General features: G+C 59.2%; 1 protein-coding gene across 3 annotated transcripts; it reads right to left on the minus strand.

Moving 5' to 3' along the window:
* Positions 1-1,352: 1,352 nt before the first annotated feature.
* TRMU (tRNA mitochondrial 2-thiouridylase) lies at positions 1,353-18,147 on the minus strand. 3 transcript variants are annotated; one of them, XM_086711987.1, is made up of 11 exons: positions 18,021-18,147; positions 15,349-15,514; positions 13,123-13,229; positions 11,198-11,320; positions 7,289-7,461; positions 5,725-5,778; positions 5,574-5,640; positions 4,185-4,285; positions 2,805-2,949; positions 2,379-2,461; positions 1,353-1,865 (listed from the first exon to the last, which is right to left on the minus strand). In XM_086711987.1, the coding sequence occupies exons 1-11, from the start codon at positions 18,100-18,102 to the stop codon at positions 1,701-1,703; spliced, it is 1,266 nt and encodes a 421-aa protein (XP_086568113.1). In that variant the 5' UTR covers positions 18,103-18,147; the 3' UTR covers positions 1,353-1,700. The 3 variants fall into 3 exon arrangements, with proteins under 3 accessions (XP_086568113.1, XP_086568115.1, XP_086568114.1); XM_086711988.1 differs by lacking the exon at positions 4,185-4,285 and having other exon boundaries at positions 1,698-1,865; XM_086711989.1 differs by lacking the exons at positions 13,123-13,229; positions 18,021-18,147 and having other exon boundaries at positions 15,349-15,507.
* Positions 18,148-18,372: the final 225 nt, after the last annotated feature.

Consider the following 18,372-nt stretch of genomic DNA (forward strand, 5'->3'; position numbering starts at 1 on the left):
ACCCAGGCCCAGGACTGGTCCTGTCCCCACTACAGGCCCTGAAGGGAGGGGCCACGTGACAACCTTCCCGGGTGCTTCTCCTGCAGCACCATGCCTGGAGGGCTATGCTACCTCTAGTCTAGAACCTTCTGTCCATAGAAGACAGGGAACCACACTTCTGGCCCCCACAGAAGCTCAAAGCACCAAGAATGTGCTGGGTCTGAGGCCAGTGAGAGAAGGGAGCCCAGGCTCTCTGTCCATAGCAGAGCAGGGGGCTGAGCCCTTGGGGCGAAGCACCAGGAAGCCTGGAGGGGGTGCTGCCCTGCCCAGGCCCCACCTTCAGGGCAGGCAAGCTGGAGGCAGTGGGGCCCAGACACGGCCGGGTGTCCCTAGGAAAGGCCGATTTCCTGCCTGACCCACCTGACGACGCCCCCACACCCCCAGGCAGAGCGTCTCCATACTTCCCACCCCCAAGGCCTGGGGCTGTGGCCCAAAGGAGCCCTTACTGCACACACAGCAGGCAAGGGGCTCTCCAGGACTCTGCGGTGATGAAAATGCCCCGGGGCCAACGCGTGTCTGTCGCCCACTCAGCACAGCTGGCTCTGAAGTTTTTATCCTCACTTGCCAGGCAGTTCTCGGCCTGGCCTGTGCCACAAAATACACGCACGCACGCACACCTATGCTACGGGCTGAGTTGAGTGTGCCCCCGCCAAAACCGGAATGTCGAAACCCTGAATCCCCAACGTAACAGTATTAAGAGATGAGGCCTTCGGAAGGCACTTAGGTCACGAGGGTGGATTCCTGGCGAACGGGGTTAGTGTTCCTGTAAGAAGCCCCAGAAAGACCCCTCACCCTTTGGCCGCGTGAGGACACAGCGAGCGGTCGGCTGTGAACCTTCAGGGGAGGCTCGGCCGACCCCGCTGGCACCCTGACCTCGGACTTCCGGTCTCTGCAACCGCGAGGAGCAAACATGTCGTTTGTAAGCAGCCCCACCCGAGATGGCCGGTGCCAGCAGCCCACACAGACGGAGACACACAGGCACACGCTGGCTGCGGCCAAGCCCTCCTCCCTGGGACGCAGGCCCCTCAGGCCTTCCCTGGGAGGCAGCCAGGGCACCGAGCATTCTGCAGGGGGAGGGGGGCCTCTGGGCCTCAGGCCCTCACACACCCCGAGGGCACCCTTGCAGGTGGGGCTTGGCTCAAGTCCACCCCCCCCCCCCCCCCCCCCCGCCACAGGGGAGGGAGGGCACGGTGGGAGCGGGGAGGTGGGAGCAGGGAGCGAGGCCTCCAACCCTCCTCCTGCCTCTGAACTGTCCGCCTGCCTCTCTGCACTTGCGGCTTCCACCCCCCAGGAGACCCCCGTCAGAATCCGTGTCCCAGACAGATGTTTTATTGACTGCTGCTGTCCCCGCAGCCTCCTCGGCCAGGTCCCCTGCGTGCCTGCAGGTGGGAAACTTTCCAGGGAGCATGAAAGAGCCACTCTAGAAATGGGGCACTTGGGACACACCCACTAGCCAGCAAGTCTTTCTGGCCAGAGCGCCGACTTGGAGAAGCCAGGGCTGGCCTCTCCGGGGCTCTCCTTGGCTCTGGCGGCTTTCTGGAAGCTCAGCCAGCCTGGAGGGAACTGGGGCCGCACACCCCGCCAAGCTCCCCCTCGCTGCCCCACCCCAGGCTCTGTTCCTCCGTGTCCGCGCCTGGCGCTTGCCAGCAGCCGCGCCTCCTTCAGAGCGTGGGATCCAACCCTGGGCCGCTGCCCGGGCCATCGCTGGGGCCCTCGGTGGACACCCTGGACTTGCTCTTGCCCTTCTGGAGTATGTAGGCAGACGGCCCCAAGCGCAGGATTTTCCCGCTGCCCAGACACTCATCCCCTTTGTAGAAGACGGCAAACTGAAGAGGAAAGAGGCCCGTGTCACCAGCAGTGGGACCTGGCGCCAGATGCCCACAAGCAGCCAGCAGTGCGGGGGTGGGGGAGAGGGGGAGGGGCAACGCTCTGCCTGCCCCTCCTCTGTCCCCGCCCCCACGGGCCAAGACAGGGCAGCTGGGCCTCCCAGTGGCCAAGCAGGAGCAGCCCTCACTGCTGTCGTGCCTGGGGGAGGCATGCCGGGCGCGGGGCTGGCCGCGGCTTCCACCCTCGCTGCCCGGGTGACCTGAGCACCCACACCCGCTCCGCGCGTCAGCCCCCACCCCGTGAACTGGGTGCCCTGGTGGGGAGGAAGCGCGGCACGTCCTTCCGGAGCACGAAGCCCACTGGCCAGAGCCCTCTCAGCTGAGCCAGTCCTAACGCCCAGGGGCTCCAGGCCCTGCACCCCCAGGGGTCGTGTGAGGCCCCGTCCTGCCTTCCAGCCGGGCTCTCCCTCCTCCCTCTGCAGCACAGCACAGGGCCGGGCGTGCCCGACTCACCTGTCCCGGGGCCAGGGCCCGTACGGCCTTCACGGCCGTCACCCACACGGTGCCGTCTTGATTGAGGGTCAGCACGCACGGCACTGTGTACAAGAGAGGGGTCCTTAGAGGGGGCACCAGCCTCTCCACGCGTGGTCTGCCCCAGGCCTCGCACCCCCAGGGAGGAAGGAGCCCCGCCCGCCGGGGCCCACAGGTGCACGCACCACCTAGGGCCCGGCCGCCACAGCCGCAGCCCCTGCCCGCGGCACCGACGACGGAGGCTAAGCCGGCCTCGAGCCTCCCGGTGCCGCTCCCAGGGCTGGCCCTTGAACAGGGGTTTGGAAGGGGTCATCCAACCTAACGGTGGGGGACCGTCGGGCAGCGGGTCTCACGGCCGCTGCTCTCAATTGGGCTCCCCTGTCTGAAGGGACCCTCCCGCTCAGTCACCTAGCGCCATCTGGTGGCGGAACCGGAAGTGGCACTCCATCATCTTGTCGCGGACCAGGGCGGCGGGCGGCTCCTCTGCGATCCAGTGCACGCGGCTGGTCCGCAGCAGGTCCCGGTACAGAGCCGGGTGGTCTGTCCGGGGGGCCTGCGGAGCGGAGCGTGCAGGTCAGGGCACCGAAGCCCCCGGCGGGGGCGCCCACCCAACCGCACGCCTACTGGTAACTGGGGCGTCGGCCACGGAGACTCGGGACCAGCCCATGGCCTTCCGGTCCCCGTTCCACACGGGAGGAAACCAAGGCCCAGGAGGGAAAGTGTCTCGCCATGGTCACACACGGCGAGCGGCTGACCACAGCACGCTGCCTGCAAGTTCACGCCTCGCTGCCCCCACCTGCCTGGCGCACGGGCCCGCCAGGCCACTGGCTTGTCTTTCAAAAAGGTCACCTCAGGAAGCCCGTCACACACCAAGCGGCTGAGGAGAGAAGGGACAGGGCAGGCTCCCCGGGGCTGTGCTGGGGCCATCTGCCCCTGGGGCCCTGTCCCCACCCCCCCCCCCCCCCCAGGCAAGGATATCCTCATGGGGACAAACGTCAGCTGATGACCCTATGGGTTTTTCTAAAAGCAAAACAGACCACTGAAATTTTACTCTAAAACCACTTTAATTCATACACGACCACAACCCCTGCCCCGGCTTCTATGCCTAACAGCTCTTCCTGGAAGGAGATACCCAGAATCGTGGCGAAGACAACTGGCCTCTCGGCCGGTGTCTAAGACAAGGTCCCCCGGTTATGTGACAGCATGAGATGGCACCCCGCTCTCTCAGAGCAGGGCCACTGTCAGGGGGGAGGGGCTATCCTGTAGGATGTTAGCAGCGCCCCAGCCTCCATCCAGCAGGGGACACTGCCGAACGTCCCGGGGTGCAGGGCAAACGCACCCCCTTTGTGAAGCCCTGCTCTAGAGCCCAGGGACGGGGGGTGGGGGGGGCACGGAGGTCCGGGGCCCCGCTGTGGCACACAAACCGGTCTGGTCCTGGCTCCGCTTGGACCAATGACTTGCTGGAGCCTGGGCGAGCCCCGTCCCAAGCACTGAAGCTACCTCCTCTCTGTGGACCTTCGGGCTCTCTCCTAACAAACAGTATCTACACGTAGCAGCTAACGACACAACTGCTAAAGTAACCGGCGTATGGTAAGAGCCCAAGGAGTACCTTAAACAAACTCCTGGTACCTTGGGCCAGTCCCAGGAGGACGCAGAGGAAAGGCAAGGGTGGTCCGTCAATCACTGCCGCTCCGTAGGGTTTCAGCAGCCCTGCCTGGTCTCACACACACTGTGGGCTGTGCCAAACACAGACCTCTGTCACCTGCCTAAAAGGCCAGCCCGACTCACCACAAACACGTCACCCTTGGTGCCGTCCTTCTCCACCACATACCAGGGCTCGCGTAAGCCGCCTATCCTGGCTCTCTGGCCCAAAGTATACAGGAACCAACCTACGGAAATACAGTTTCTCAGGGGACTGGCACCAGCCCCCTCCCAAACAGCACACCCCTCCTAACCGGAAGGGGTGGAGGAAGGGGGACAGTCAGGAGGCTCCGCGGACCACCGCCGAGGGGTAGTCCTGACCACACAGCTGAGCTCGTCCAGGCCCTGCCCCGCGCCTGGGTTAGGCTGTACCTCGCAGCCCCGGAAGGAGCCAATTCCACCTGCTGGACCGCCTGACCCGCGAGCAGCAGGAAAGCTCCTTTAGAAGGTAGACTGGGCGTCCTCCGGGCCCACGACCCCTTCCTGCCGAGCGTCCACCAGCCCCTCTGATGTGCAAACCGCACGGGGGCTGTGGCATCCGGGCCGCCCCCGACTGCTCTGTACACTCCTCCATCCCCACGGAAAAACATCACAAGACCAGATGGCCAAACCACCACCCCCTCCCTCCCTCCTGAGGGGATCACAGTGCCCCGGGCCACCGTGCTGGAGACGGGCAGGCAGCACCCTGCAGTTCTGTCCCCAGCAAGGCTGTCACCTCCACCTGTCTCCGCTCGGGGACGTAAAAGCCCACCCCCGACAGGAGAGTGAAGCCATCTACCCAAACTGGGGCGGTGGATTCCAAAGAACCACCTGTGAGACTGGCCACATCTGAGCACCAGCCCTTGCCCCCCACCAGGTCAGGCACGCTCTGGGTCAAGACCTACCTGGCCATCCAGGGCCCGAGGGCTTCTCTGGCTCCAGGGCACAGACCCACCACTCACCAACCCAACATCTATCCCCCCTCCCCCTGGGCTGTGAATGCTGGCGCCTGATTAGTCGGTCGCAGCCTCCCCACACCCGCTCTGTGCAAGCTCACGGTGCCCCCCTGAAAACGCCTGCGCATGAGCAAGCAGCACCCCAAGTGCAACACCGCTGCCTTATGCGGACACCCTCTGATCCCACCTCTTCCTTGTTCTAGATCTGGAAGCTCCTACTCTGGAATCAGTCGATCACACTTCTTTCACGAGGGTGGAATGTTTTCTTTTCATACAGATAATTCCACGTGCAGGGACAGAACACCTAACCGGAGAGCGAAGTCTTTCTGACTCGGATGGCACCCCTCTCTGAGCCGCAATGCCTCCCGGCCACAGCCGCCACCACGCTCCCTCGCTCACCCGCGACCCCCACCCACAGGCTTCTCAGACTCACGGGCAGATGTGGAAGGAATTACAGGCTTCTCGCCTCAATTTCCCACAGCGGAAGCCCGCCCCATGACTCGGGGAGTTTACAACAGGGCAGCCCGAGGCTGTGTCTCACCTTTATGTGTTCCCAGAACTCTATTGTCTTCTATGGAAATAAATTTACCAGGCCGAGGCTGCAGATACTGGAAAACAAGCACTTCCTTACTAACGGATCCAAGTCCAGAGCAGAAACACGGGTCCACACTCACGCGTCAAAGAACACTCACCTGAAGGATGAAATTTTCAAAATTTCTTTTACCGACGAAGCAGATGCCCATGCTCTGAAACGAAAGGAGGGCCGTGCGTGAGGCGAACGAACAGGCAGCCGGCGTCCGCACGAGGACACGAGGACCAGCCAGGCCGGGAGAACGAGAGACGGGCACCTGGGCCTCGCCGGGCCCCACCGCCTGCCCTGAGCCTCGGCACACCTCCGGGCTCCGGGCCTGGCTTTCCTCGGCCAGCACCCACGGACACCAGTCACACCCACAAACAGACCTGAGGGGCCCGCAGAACCTCTTAGCCTCTCCTCTTAGCCGGGTCTTAAATAATGGACCCCCGACCCTGGATCTTATGAGCTCAGCGAGGCCACCATCACGTCCACCCCTGGCAGGATGTGGCCCCTGCGCGGCAGACGTCAGCCCAGCTGCCCCAGGAGAGAAAATGACAGCCGTGCGAGCCGTCAGACCACCGTCCGGGAGCCATGGGGGACACGGGGGCCAGAGCAGGACCCGGAAGTAGAGGGGTTGGGCCAGAAGCTGAAGCATCACAGCAGAGTCCGTGGAAGAGAGGACCCCCTCAGGGAGGCCTACTCCAGCACAGAAGACACGCTGGAACGCGCTCCACGCGGCTCCTGTCCCGTCACGGCTTTCTGGCGGTGCGTCTCTGCAGGGTGGTGCCCCCTCCCCCAGCTCCCGCCACGGAGCCACAGCCAGAAACTGAACAGGTAAACAGAGGAAGAGAGATGATGGGTGGCGGGATGTGTCAAAGGATGTGGTCCTGGGAAGGGACGGTCATGCTCGTGCCCAACCCTGGACGTCACCCGGTCAGACCGAGCGCACCGAGCCTGCGGGACCATCCCCTAGCACTGAACCTCCACCACGCTGCCCTCACCTTCACTCCAATGCATGGGCTCTTTCTTGCCTCAGGGCCTTTGCACATGCTCTTTGCACTATTGGGACTGTCTCCCCCCATCAGCCCTCTCTGCGACACTAAATCCTATTCATCCCGAGGTCTTAGGTAAACGTTAACTCCTAGGAGCCCGTCCTCGAGTGGGGGTCAAGCCCCATCTAGTTAGAGCCCCCTGGTGTGAGGAATTCCCTTCACGGGATCCTCCAATGTCCTACACAGACGTTGTCTAATTTTACGGTGGTTTGTTTCGTGAAGACACCGTGTGCTCCTCACCCACCCTCATAGGCCCGGAGCACAGCGCCCTCGACTGAGGGGCTGGACGAGTGCGGGCAGCGCCGGAGCTCTGGCCCGGGGCGTCTCGGGGCCTGGTCCTCACTGTGCCACCCTTGCCCGGCAGGCTGGGCCAAGAGCACCCACTGAGCCGCCACGGCTGCTGTGAAAAGCCGCCCACCCCGGAGTGGGGCCGCGGAGGGGTCGGGGGGGGGGGGGGCGGAGAAGTCCCGTCTCAGCGGCCTTCTGAATGTGCACAGGGCCTCCCAGAGCGCACGACCCCGCTCTCTCCCGACGTTAGAGCCTAGGGAGGACACGGGGCGGTGACCACAGGGCCCTGCTTCTCCCCAGACCGCGGAGACGGTGACGCGAGCACAGCGCCCTCGACCCTACCTCTTTCTTCTGAAGCACATGGTGAAGTCTGTTCTCTGCAGCTATTTTCTTGACAAAATCTTTCGTTAATCCCCCCAGAGGGAAGAGGGTTCTCCTCAGGGCATCTTGGGAAACCTGGCTGAGAAAGAAGGTCTGGTCTTTAAAGCTGTCAGCTGCTTGCAGAAGCTTTACCGCTGCCGAGAGTAAAGAACAAAACAAGTTGCAGAAATAAAAATGATGGTACTTTGCTCTGAATAACGTCTTTCCCTCTACTCGGACTCCCCCTGGCCTGTCAGAAGCAAAAATCTATACTCACAAGCAGACTACTAGAAAGAAAAAAAACACAACAGACAATCACCATGGGTAAGGGGAGAAAAACTCTCCCTAATTCATCTACCATTAAAAACGATACAGGGCGCCCGGGTGGCGCAGTCGGTTAGGCGTCCAACTTCGGCTCAGGTCATGATCTCACAGTCTGTGAGTTCGAGCCCTGCGTCGGGCTCTGTGCTGACAGCTCAGAGCCTGGGGCCTGCTTCGGATTCTGTGTCTCCCTCTCTCTCTGCCCCTCCCCTGCTCGTGCTCACGCGCTCGGTCTCTCTCAAAAATAAACATTAAAAAAAAAAAAAAGATACAGGGAAGGCGGATTTTATGCGATAAGGAAATTTATTCCAGTTCGCACATTAGATGACAGTATTTTAAACGCCACGTGAAACCGTTCTGAAGTGCTAAGGTGAACTGTCTAAAACACGCAGCCACGTGGGAGGCGAGTGGGTGACAGGACCCCCAGACACCCCCCAACGTGGGGTCAGCTGTGCGGTTCCCCACACCGCCACAGTGTCGCGCCCCGGCTGCCCCCAGGCCCCAGGCCCCAGGCCAGCAAGAGTGCCTCGAACTCCTCCCCTTCCTCAGCTCAACGCTTCCTGCTGAGAGTCACGCAGGAGTCTGTGTGGCGCTCCGGTGCCCCCACTAGAGAGAAAACCGTCTCTGGCTCTCAGGCAACGGTGCACAGGTGTGACTGACCGTGGCCCTGGGACCCCGCATCGGAGGCGGCCCAGCTCCAGCACGGGGCCCCATTGACCCGGCCCGGCACGCGGTGGCACTTCCACGACTGGGACCGTCAAGCTCCCGCTCCGAGGTTCAGGGACCGACGGGAAGAGCTACGCAGGCTACCAGTACACGGTGCCGAGAGGCCGCCACCCGTCACCCTGAGGGCACACTGCCGTGTGCGACGGGCCCAAACACACGTGTGCCGGTCAGCCTGGCACAGTCACGTGTGGAACACGGGCTCTGTGCAGGTCACGTTCACCCGTGACCTCAACCCTGATTCTCACTTTTGCCGTGGAAAGTTGGACTCTCCCCATTTTACAGACGAGGAAACCGAGGCTGGGATCACCGAAGGGGTTCAACGGAACGGTGCAGGTGCAGGTGGGTGCTATTCCCTAGTTTTCTAGGCACAAAGCAACAGAATCAGTTGAAAATGAAAAACAGAGTTCGGCCGCCCGGCCATCGGTAGGCACGCTCGTTTGCCTAATGCTCCTTGTTGTTTCAAAACAAAACCCAGTCAAACAGCGTCCACATAAAAACCCCAGGACCTTGGAAGCAAATCCTCACGGTTTGGAGTTTTTTAAAACAAACTCAAAAACTATGATTTAAAAAAAAATTTTTTTTAATGTTTTTATTTATTTTTGAAAGGGAGAGACAGAGCATGAGTGGGGGAGGGGCAGAGAGAGAGGGAGACACGGAATCCAAAGCAGGCTCCAGGCTCCGAGCTATCAGCACAGAGCCTGATGCGGGGCTCGAACTCACGAACTGTGAGATCATGACCTGAGCTGAAGTCAGATGCTCAACCGACTGAGCCACCCAGGCGCCCCTCAAAACCTACGATTTAAAAAAAACAAGTTGACAACCGTTAAAGCACGGACAGGAACATCTGGGAGATATGCTCGTGCCAGGAACCTTCGCACGACCCTGAACCTCACGCCCGTGGCTGGCCGACGGCGCCCCCACTTTGCACAGGTGAGGTAACCAGACACAAGGCCAGGGCCCAGGAACGTCGGCTCTGGGGGCCACCCGACCCCGCACGCGCTCTCCCCGGGGCCCGGGCCCAGGCCAGGAGGCTCTATTCCAGGTCTCTGGGGCAACTAAGTAAGAATTCAATAAAAAGCTCTAGTGTGCCTAAAAAACACACTAAAACAAAGACACGGTCATATTATTAAGACTACCACACGTTAAAATTACTCAACAAAACAGAGGTCAACGCAATCACAAGTTTCAGAGTGCCTGTGGCCTAGCAGAAAGGTCCAGACGGCTCTGGAAGGCAAACCGTGTTCTAGGAGACAAGTGAGCATGCCTGTTCCACATGGAAATAAACCCTTCATCTACTCAGGACCCTTCAGTCCGTATTTACTCGGTGGATCCTGCTGTGGCGCCCCCGAGTGGCGGGGTCTGCGCTCTTCCCCGGCGTGGAGCGGCTTCCAGAAGAGTGGCGGGGAGCGGCTGGGAGGGAGGCAGAAGACGCCTGTCCTCTCCCCCACGTCCGCACCTGAGGCCAAAGGCCCAGCACCCGGCAGACAGCAGTATGTGCTGGGCCTGCGCAGGCCGGGAAGGCGATCTGAGCGCCCTGTGCCGTGGAGGAAGAAGGGCCGCCGGGCAACAGCCAGCACCCTGGGGGCCCCTGCAGCACGATGGCCGTGGCCTTCCGACCAGGCCCAGAGACACGGAGGACAGAGCCCAACTGGGGCCTGGCACAGCAGGACGAGCGTAAACTGTGGAGCCGGGCAGAACTGGGCTGGGATCCAGGTGTAATGCGGCGGGATCCTCGCACAGAGTCGCGACCCCGAGGCTCTTCTTTCCAGGAAGCAGCTTTATTCCTGCCGGCGCCGCTCAGTTGGGTTCGTACCCAAAAAACGGAGCCCCGAACTCCACGTGGCGTAGATTTTTTGTGTGTTTTTTACTTCTTTGTCTTCCATATATAGTAACACACAAACGTGCAGTCTGATTAAGTGATCTCACGTTACAAGGCCATGAGGGAAGACGCGGTCACGTACGTGTGTGGCCAGCTTGCCTTGAGGTTTTTTTTTTTCTTTCCTTAGGGAGGGGACCCTATCACATTACCACCAGAGGCACCCTGGCCAAATGACTTCATCCAAGCCTCAGTTTCCTCATCTGTGAGACGGGACAAGACTATCCACCTCCACTCTAAGAGGAGCCAATGGAACGTGTGCCCGTAACAGCCTGGGCTTGGGGCAAGGGGGAAGGTGCCGTGAGGCAGGCGGTCAGCGGGGCGCACGTGCACAGTGCCAACCCTTCAGTGCTCCCGCATCAGTGGAAACTTCCCACTCGCATGTGGCTCTGGGCCCATTTTGTCTCTCACTTCATGGTGACGCGAATTCCTCTTTTCTACCAACAGATGTGTGCCAGGACAAGCCAGCAGTTGGGCGTTTTTCTAGAAAGGTGAAACTGTGCTCCCTCTAACGCAGATAAACTGATCTGCATACGTGACCTCTGTGAACGGATTTTCCACCGGCCTGAGCATCAGGCCCCAGCACCCGGGTCACAATGGGTAAGTCTCGAGCCCTCGAGAGCTTGATGGTAAGTAACGAGGCCTGTGAGCACTTCAGCTATCAAGCGTCTCCTCAAATATCACGGGAACCCTCAAATCACCAGCACCCAGCGCACAGAACCGGGCTGCACACCAGATTCAGGTTCCAGCCAGCCGGTGCCCAGGCGCCCGACCGGGACTCCCGCTGCCTAATCCCGGGCTCTGAGGGCAGACAGCCCTCTTGGTAACTGTACTTTTTCAAAACAAGCAAGCTAGTCTGGAACACAGAGACCTGGAGGGCCTGCTCAGAGAGCGACCCGTTGCTACTCTCCGAAACATTTTCCTCTGTGCACAAATACTTAAGGTCTGACCTGGGTGCTTTAACTTACCATTTCTAACTTCAAATCGATCTCTGAAAAGCCCTTCTGGCCTCTTAATGCGCTTCTGCTGAAAGACTTCCTCATCTTCCAGTGAGGTTCTGGCATAGTGACCTGTGGCGACCGCGTCTGCTCCTGTGAGGTTTTTAAAAACACAAGATCAAACTTCAGACGCGCAATGGCCGGCCGTGGCCTCCTCGGGCCTGGGGAGCTCAACGAAGCACGCGGACGCCGAGCCTCGTACTGGATGGTCTGCAGAGGGCCGCCTCCACATGGGGTCGGTCCAGGGGAGGGAGGCTCACCTTTAACTCTTCATTTAAACTGATACAATCTTGCTACAAGGTTCCAGTGCAGCTTTAGGAACCTGTGAAGAACCTTTAAGACCCCACAGCGATCGCACGGCCCACCAGATGCCCGGTCTCCTCACACGCTCAAAACCAAAGTCAACACACAATCCAGGGACCGGTCACGCCCCCCCCGGAACAAACTGGGGCTAAATGTCAACCTCCCAGACGCGGCCCACCGGGGCAGGGCACGGCAGACGCCAGACCGCAGGCTCGAGGGCCGCTCCTGGGGCCCCAGACCTGGGCCCGATAGCGTACGAGAATGGGCCGTCGAGCCTGCATTTCTCTCTCCTCACATTCAGTTCTGACGTTAGCCATTCAAAGTCATCCGGACTTTTGGAGTCCGTTTCGCAGGCGTCATCGTGGTCTGTGAACCCACGTTCTGCCACCCCCTCGGCTGCGGTCGCTGGTACGCTCGATCCGCGAGCCTGCTCTGGGCCCACCTACGTCACCACGGCAGTGCTGACGGGACAGAGAGGCCAGCAGTCTGGTGACACTAGTGGACTGCCGGCACAGGACAGTCACAATAACACGTCTTGGCGCGTGGCCGCACACGGCAGGGTGAGCCGCCCGGGACAGAACGAACCGAGGGGCCAGAAGTGGGAGCTCCGGCAACAGCAGGACACAGGAACAGGACGGTGGGCGTCACAGCAGCAGACACGCAGACGGTCCGAGCAAGCAAGTGGGCATCAGGGAAGTTCACACGAAGGAAGAGGGGCGCCCCAACGGGCACACGGACACGAGCGAGGAGAACTACCAGAGTAGACAAGATCTGCAGGTCAGCCGTCTACAGGTGGCAGGGCCACGATGGGTTGTTTTGTTTTCTAGAGGGCGCGTGTGTGTGCGTGCAGGGCAGGGGCAGAGGGGGACAGAGAGAGAGACAGAGTCCCAAAACGGCTCAGACTCAGCACGGAGCCCGATGTGGGGCTTGACCCCGTGACTCCAGGATCACGACCTGAGCAGAAATTAAGAGTCAGACGCTCAACTGACTGAGCCACCCAGGCACCCCTCGATGGGCTTTTACAACAGACCACTGAAACGTGGCTTCAAATCCAGAGAAACAGAGACCCAGAATCCAGAATCAGGTACAGACCCAGAGCTGTTCTCAAGGCAGAGCAGAAAGCCACGAAGAAAGCCCGCTGAGAACGTCTCAGCAGGACTAGCAAAAAGGAGGACCAGCGAGAAACCAAACGCCGACTTTGCAGAGCTCTAACTCAGGCTTGGGAAACTTCCGCTAACTATAAGCACGCCTGGAACCGGTGCTGTTCTGAGCAGAACTGGACCTCAGCTCTCAGCTCTCCGCCAGTGACCCTGTGTTTCCGCAGGATGTTCTCAAGTTCGTGGCTCCCGAACCAACAGCACAGTCCTCGCACCCACGCGGTCCACGGTGAAGACGCGCACGCTCTTCCGTGCGACCCTGTCATTTGCATATTGCCAGAAAGTTCTTTCTTACTCGGTGAGATAGAATATTACTGTTTTCACCGCTTCCTTTCCTTCTGGAAGACGAAACTGTTTACGAGGATTTGGCTGCTGACTATCTCTGAAAACCTTGTGACTTTAAAAAGATTAAATGGAAATAATGAAATTACTTACCGAGATTATCCACAGCATAATGGAAAAAACAGCTGAATTTGATATGCTTGTTGCAAACTATGTCAGGATTGGGAGTCCTTCCTTTCTCGTATTCACTTAAAAAATCACTGGAATAGAAGAAAAAGACTTTTGTTTCTGAGTGCGAAACATTCCTCAAAAAAAAAATACATCTGTTAAGTTACTTGCTTAACTTGGTTTCTCCTTCTCTTACCAAAACCATAATTTTCCGTAAAATAGGAGAGCTTCAGTATACAGCCGTTTCCAGTATTTTCATCAAATATTCCTTTAAAGCCAGAGGCACTTCCCGTCTGAATCTATGACAGTGAATAAACCTGGACAGAAAGTCAGGTATCACCGGCCACTACGGCTCAGCGGCCGTTCTGTCTCCCCAGAGGCTCATGGGGCGCGGGGGAGGGGAGGGGGACTGACCCAACTCCAGCCTCCCCTGACTTCGCCCACAAAAGGCGGCTCGAGTGAAGAACGTGCCGGAGACAGCGTGGGAACGACCTCATCCACAGCGACAACCGGGGCTCTACTAGCTGTTCCACCAGCGGCCTGGCGACCCAGGGCCCTGGGCAAACGTGCCAGCAAGGACCTCTCCCACGTGGCTGACACGCTCCAGAGGGGCCCTGGGGGCCGCCAGGGCAGTGGCAGCCCAGCTGGACTCCTGTTCTAACCGGCCGGCTGCCCAGATACAAAGACATTTCGGCAAGAGCTTCGTGTCTTAGAGCAGTCACTTCGGGAGGACCACGTCCGTGTGTACTCGCGCGACAGGTTGTACGGTGGGCAGGTGGGACCGTGTCGCTCCTCACTGACCCACGACGGTTACAGACAACAACGCTGACCGCGAGGGTCACGTTATGAAGACAAACTAAGAATCCGCACAAGGTCCCAGTCACATGCGCATCTCCAACCTCAGCAGGCGATGCCGAGCTGTGTTCCTCCCGTCTGTCACTCCGCTCGGAACGGATAAAACTCGTGTTGCTCCGTACTTCTATTCTTTTAATTGCTAGAAAGTCATCGAGGGTTTTCCTTTTTAATGTCGGTTTATTTTGAGAGAGAGGGAGAGAGAGAGAGAGAGAGACAGCATGCACGAGCAGAGGAGATGCAGAGAGAGGAGGAGAGAGAGAATCCCAAGCAGACGCTGCACTGTCAGCACAGAGCCCAACGTGGGGCTCGAACCCACAAACCGTGAGCTCATGACCTGAGCTGAGATCAAGAGTCAGACGCTTAACTGACGGAGCCACCCGGGCGCCCCCAAAGTTGTCAAGCGTTTTATTAAACCGTAAACTAGTTAAGGTAGAATCCATGCTTTACTCTCTTATGTCCACAGCCCCCAGAACATTCTCTACGTAACAAGTATCGAGTGAATGTTAAAGAGGTTAAGCGTTTATGCTGGTTTACAAAAGCCAGGGGAACCATTCCCTAAGCGGTGTAACGAAACACAGGTCAGTGGCATCAGCAAGAACCAGAGCGGAGCCTGTACAGTGGGAGGGGAGAAGCCCTGCCTGCACCCCGCGAGGGAGATGGCAAGAGACCCCTGAAGGCCAAGTGGGTCTTGGACAGAATTCAGAAGTCTCTGAGCCAGAGAGTGCTATCTTTATGTCCCCAGAGGCGGCACTGGGCCCAGGACAGAGCAAGCACCTAAAAATCATTGTTGGGAATGTTATTAGATCTTTTTTTTTTAAGTTTTATTTATTTAAGTAAGCTCTACACCCAACGTGGGGCTCAAACTCACGACCCCGAGATGAAAAGTCGCATGCTCTTCCGGCCGAGCCAGCCAAGCACCCCCATGTTAGATTTTTAAAGTCTTTGTGTGTGTATGTGTTTCGTGTTTTCAAGAGGCAGAGTGGATCACCTAATTCTTTTTCCCAGAAGCCCCCAATCCCTGACGCGCACGGGAACCACCGTGTGGCACCTGTCAGGCAAGACCCCGGCCTTAGCTACCTTCCCCTATGTCAGCAGCAGAAACGACTCAAGGTTCACGAAGGCGTTAAAGAGACTTCTGGCAGGTGGCACGGTAAGGAGAGCCAGGCTGCTCCGGGACCTGGGCATGGCCTCTGACGAGAGCTCCCAGGGCGGCTGAGGCCTCCCGCACGTGGCCTCTGGCACCAACGCAAACAGCACTGCCCGCGTGTCTCCAGTCTGGCCAACTATGGCGCGGCTTCCCTGGGAAGGGTGGCACAGCACACGAGGAAGCCTCCCGCGTCTCTGAACCGCACTCACCTGAACACGTCATTCCAATACTCCTTCACGTAGGACACTTGATGGAACGGGATGTCTAGGATCTGGCAAACTCTGTAAGCATCTTCACAGTCTCTGTCGGCAGTGCAAACCCCGTGTTCATCTAGCGAGTCCCAGTTCTTCATGAACACCCCCGTCACCTGGTAGCCTGGGGAAGGGAGGAGGCACAGATCAGAGTCCATAATCAACCCTGGGTGAAAAGGCAGCGGCTTCTGAGCTCCGAGCAGCTCCCCGGCGGGCCCCCCTCCCACACCACACCACCATCTGCTGGTTCGCCCAGAGATTCGCCCAGAGATGTCTGCTTTGCTACAAGGCCCTCAAAGTGACTCACATCTTAGCCCAAGACACCTGACTTGCCAGCTGGCTGAGATGCTCCCTCGGCTACACTCCCACAGCACTCTGTAAAGGCCTCCGACATCACAGTGCATGGCCGGACTGCAACTGTTGGCCAGCGTTTACCCCCAGGCAAGCAAGATGGTATATTTGCATCTTTGTGTCCCCCCCTCTCCCCCGCATCAGCACGATGCACGCCCAGCATGCGGGAGAGGCTCGGCAAATGAGTCATGAATCAGAGAGCAGGAACTCAACTTTTTTTTTTTTTTTTTTTTTTTTTAATGTTTGTTTATTTTTGAGAGACAGAATGCGAGTGGGTTGGGGCAGAGAGGGAGGCACAGAATCCGAAGTAGGCTCCAGGCTCTGAGCTGTCAGCACAAGCCGGAGGCAGGGCAGGGCTCGAACCCACAAACCACGAGATCATGACCCAAGCCAAAGTTGGACGCTTAACCCACTGAGCCACCCAGGCACCCCTAGGCTATTCGATTATAAATGGCTATACTAACTTTATCTTTTATGACCCAGTTTTTCCTTTTCTGTTGTAACAAAGTACCCAACCAAATACTGGAAAGACCAGCTTAGGTGAACTACCCAGGTGCCTGCCTTGCAGGAGAAATGTTTCTTTCTACATGGGTAGGCTCAATGTAACAAAAGCCAGAACACATGACTCCAAAGAACAGAGACTGGATGACAAAACTTTGCCAAAACTAACCTACAAATTTGCAAGACCACCCCCACCCAGCTGGTTAATCCGGTTAATCTGGCCCTCCCCACTCTGCTTCCCAGAGCACCTGACTCCCTTCTCTCTCTTTTTTTTTTAATGTTTATTTTTGAGAGAGAGGGAGAGCACAAGTAGGTGAGGGGCAAAGACAGAGAGAAAGAAAGAAAAAGAGAGAGAGGGAGACACACACACACACACACACACACACACACACACACACACACACACAATCCAAAGCAGGCTCCAGGCTCTGAGTTGTGAGTTGTCAGCACAGAGCCTGATGCGGGACCTGAATATGCGAACCGTCAGATCATGACCTGAGCTGAAATTGGACACGCAACTGACTGAGCCACCCAGGCGCCCAACTCCCTTCTCTTATAGCTCATACCACACTGGGCTCTGTTGGGTGTGTTCCAATCAGCCCCCTTCTGCAAATCACTGAAGCATGGAGCTCTTCAAAGGGCAGGGACTACATCTCGTCCAGCCTGTCCCAGTGCCCATTACAGAACCAGAGCCAAAAAAGGGCTTGTGGAATGCAGAGAGCTCCACGCATCCCATTCACACCTGCATTCCAAGTGCCCAAAAAGGAAAGGCTCACAGCAGAGGGTGCACGAATGTCACTTTAGAACTCCACTCATCTCTAACCTCATCTGCCTGCTCATTCTTCCCTTGGAGACGGAACCCGCTTACAGGGGCACCAGGCTCAGGCGCTCTAGGACGGGACCTTAGCGCTTCACCCATCCTGAACTTTCCAGAGGGCACATGACCAGGAAAGCCCGTGATGCCAAGGAGAGGACCGAGCTCTTCCTTTGCTGAGTCCATCAGCTTCCGGCACTGAGAAGGAAACCCCAGGAAAGGCTGCCATATGAAGTGGAACAGTCTGGATCCTGGCGGGGGGGTGGGGGGGGGGGGAATGACCTTCCTGAAGAGGGTTTTCCTTTTTAATGTCGGTTTATTTTGAGAGAGAGGGAGAGAAAGAGAGAGAGACAGCATGCACGAGCAGAGGAGACGCAGAGAGAGGAGGAGAGAGAGAATCCCAAGCAGACGCTGCACTGTCAGCACAGAGCCCAACGTGGGGCTCGAACCCACAAACCGTGAGCTCATGACCTGAGCTGAGATCAAGAGTCAGACGCTTAACTGATGGAGCCACCCGGGCGCCCCCAAAGTTGTCAAGCGTTTTATTAAACCGACCCCGGGGACTCTCTAGACGCCAGCAAGCAACGCCAGCACCCTGGCGGAAATCTGTCGCGCGATGCACGGCGAGCACCGACGATCCGCTGACATCTCGGCAGACGCGCTGAGGACCGCGTTGGCACCTCGAGGGCAAGGGCCTGTCCGGCGCGGCCCCTGGGCCGCGGGGGTCAGCTCGTTCAGGGCCGCCAGCGGCCTCCCAGGGTCAGCGCCGTCCCCGCCGCCGTCACTCCAGGCAGAGGGCTTCGGAGCCGGGGAGAAGCGCGGCCCCCAGGGTCAGGATCCCTACCACTGGGTCGGTAACCGGGCTGGCGGCGCGCGGGGGAGCGCCCAGGCGGTCGCGCGTCCTCGACCACCCCGTGGAGGGTGAGGGGCCGGGAGCCGGCGTCTCCGAGGAGGGGTCGCTCACCTCTCCGCTTCAGCAGCAGCGCGGCCACGGCGCTGTCCACCCCGCCGGACAGGGCGCACACGACGTGCCGCGCCACCTGCATCCGCACGCCGCCAACCTCCCCAACAGCAGTCGCCGCTTCCGCGCCGCGCCGGAAGCCCCGCCCCCGCCGCGGCGTTGCAGACGCGGCCCGGGCGGAAACGTGTGTCCGCGCGCGACGTTCCGCCCCTTGCCCGGGCTTCCGCTCCCGAGGCCCCGCCCACGCCCCCTGCGCGCGCACCCTAGCTCGGGCTCGCTGCCGCGGCTGCGTGGGCTGCTCCGGGGCGGGGCTAGCGTCTACTTCCGGGTGCACCAGCGGACGGGCTGGAGGTGG

This window comes from Puma concolor, chromosome B4 (genome assembly GCF_028749965.1).
Source record: "Puma concolor isolate L17-30 chromosome B4, mPumCon1.1.hap2, whole genome shotgun sequence".
NCBI lineage: Eukaryota > Metazoa > Chordata > Mammalia > Carnivora > Felidae > Puma > Puma concolor.

What these genes read in the sequence shown, in the direction of transcription:
- TRMU (XM_086711987.1), bottom strand. Translation starts at nt 18,102, where the DNA reads ATGCAGGTGGCGCGGCACGTCGTGTGCGCCCTGTCCGGCGGGGTGGAC. An exon ending in GCTGCTGCTGAAGCGGAGAG is followed by an intron (nt 15,515 to 18,020) that starts GTGAGCGACCCC and finishes TCCCTTCCCCAG; the next exon opens with GCTACCAGGTGACGGGGGTG. An exon ending in TTGAAAATTTCATCCTTCAG is followed by an intron (nt 5,641 to 5,724) that starts GTGAGTGTTCTT and finishes CTTGTTTTCCAG; the next exon opens with TATCTGCAGCCTCGGCCTGG.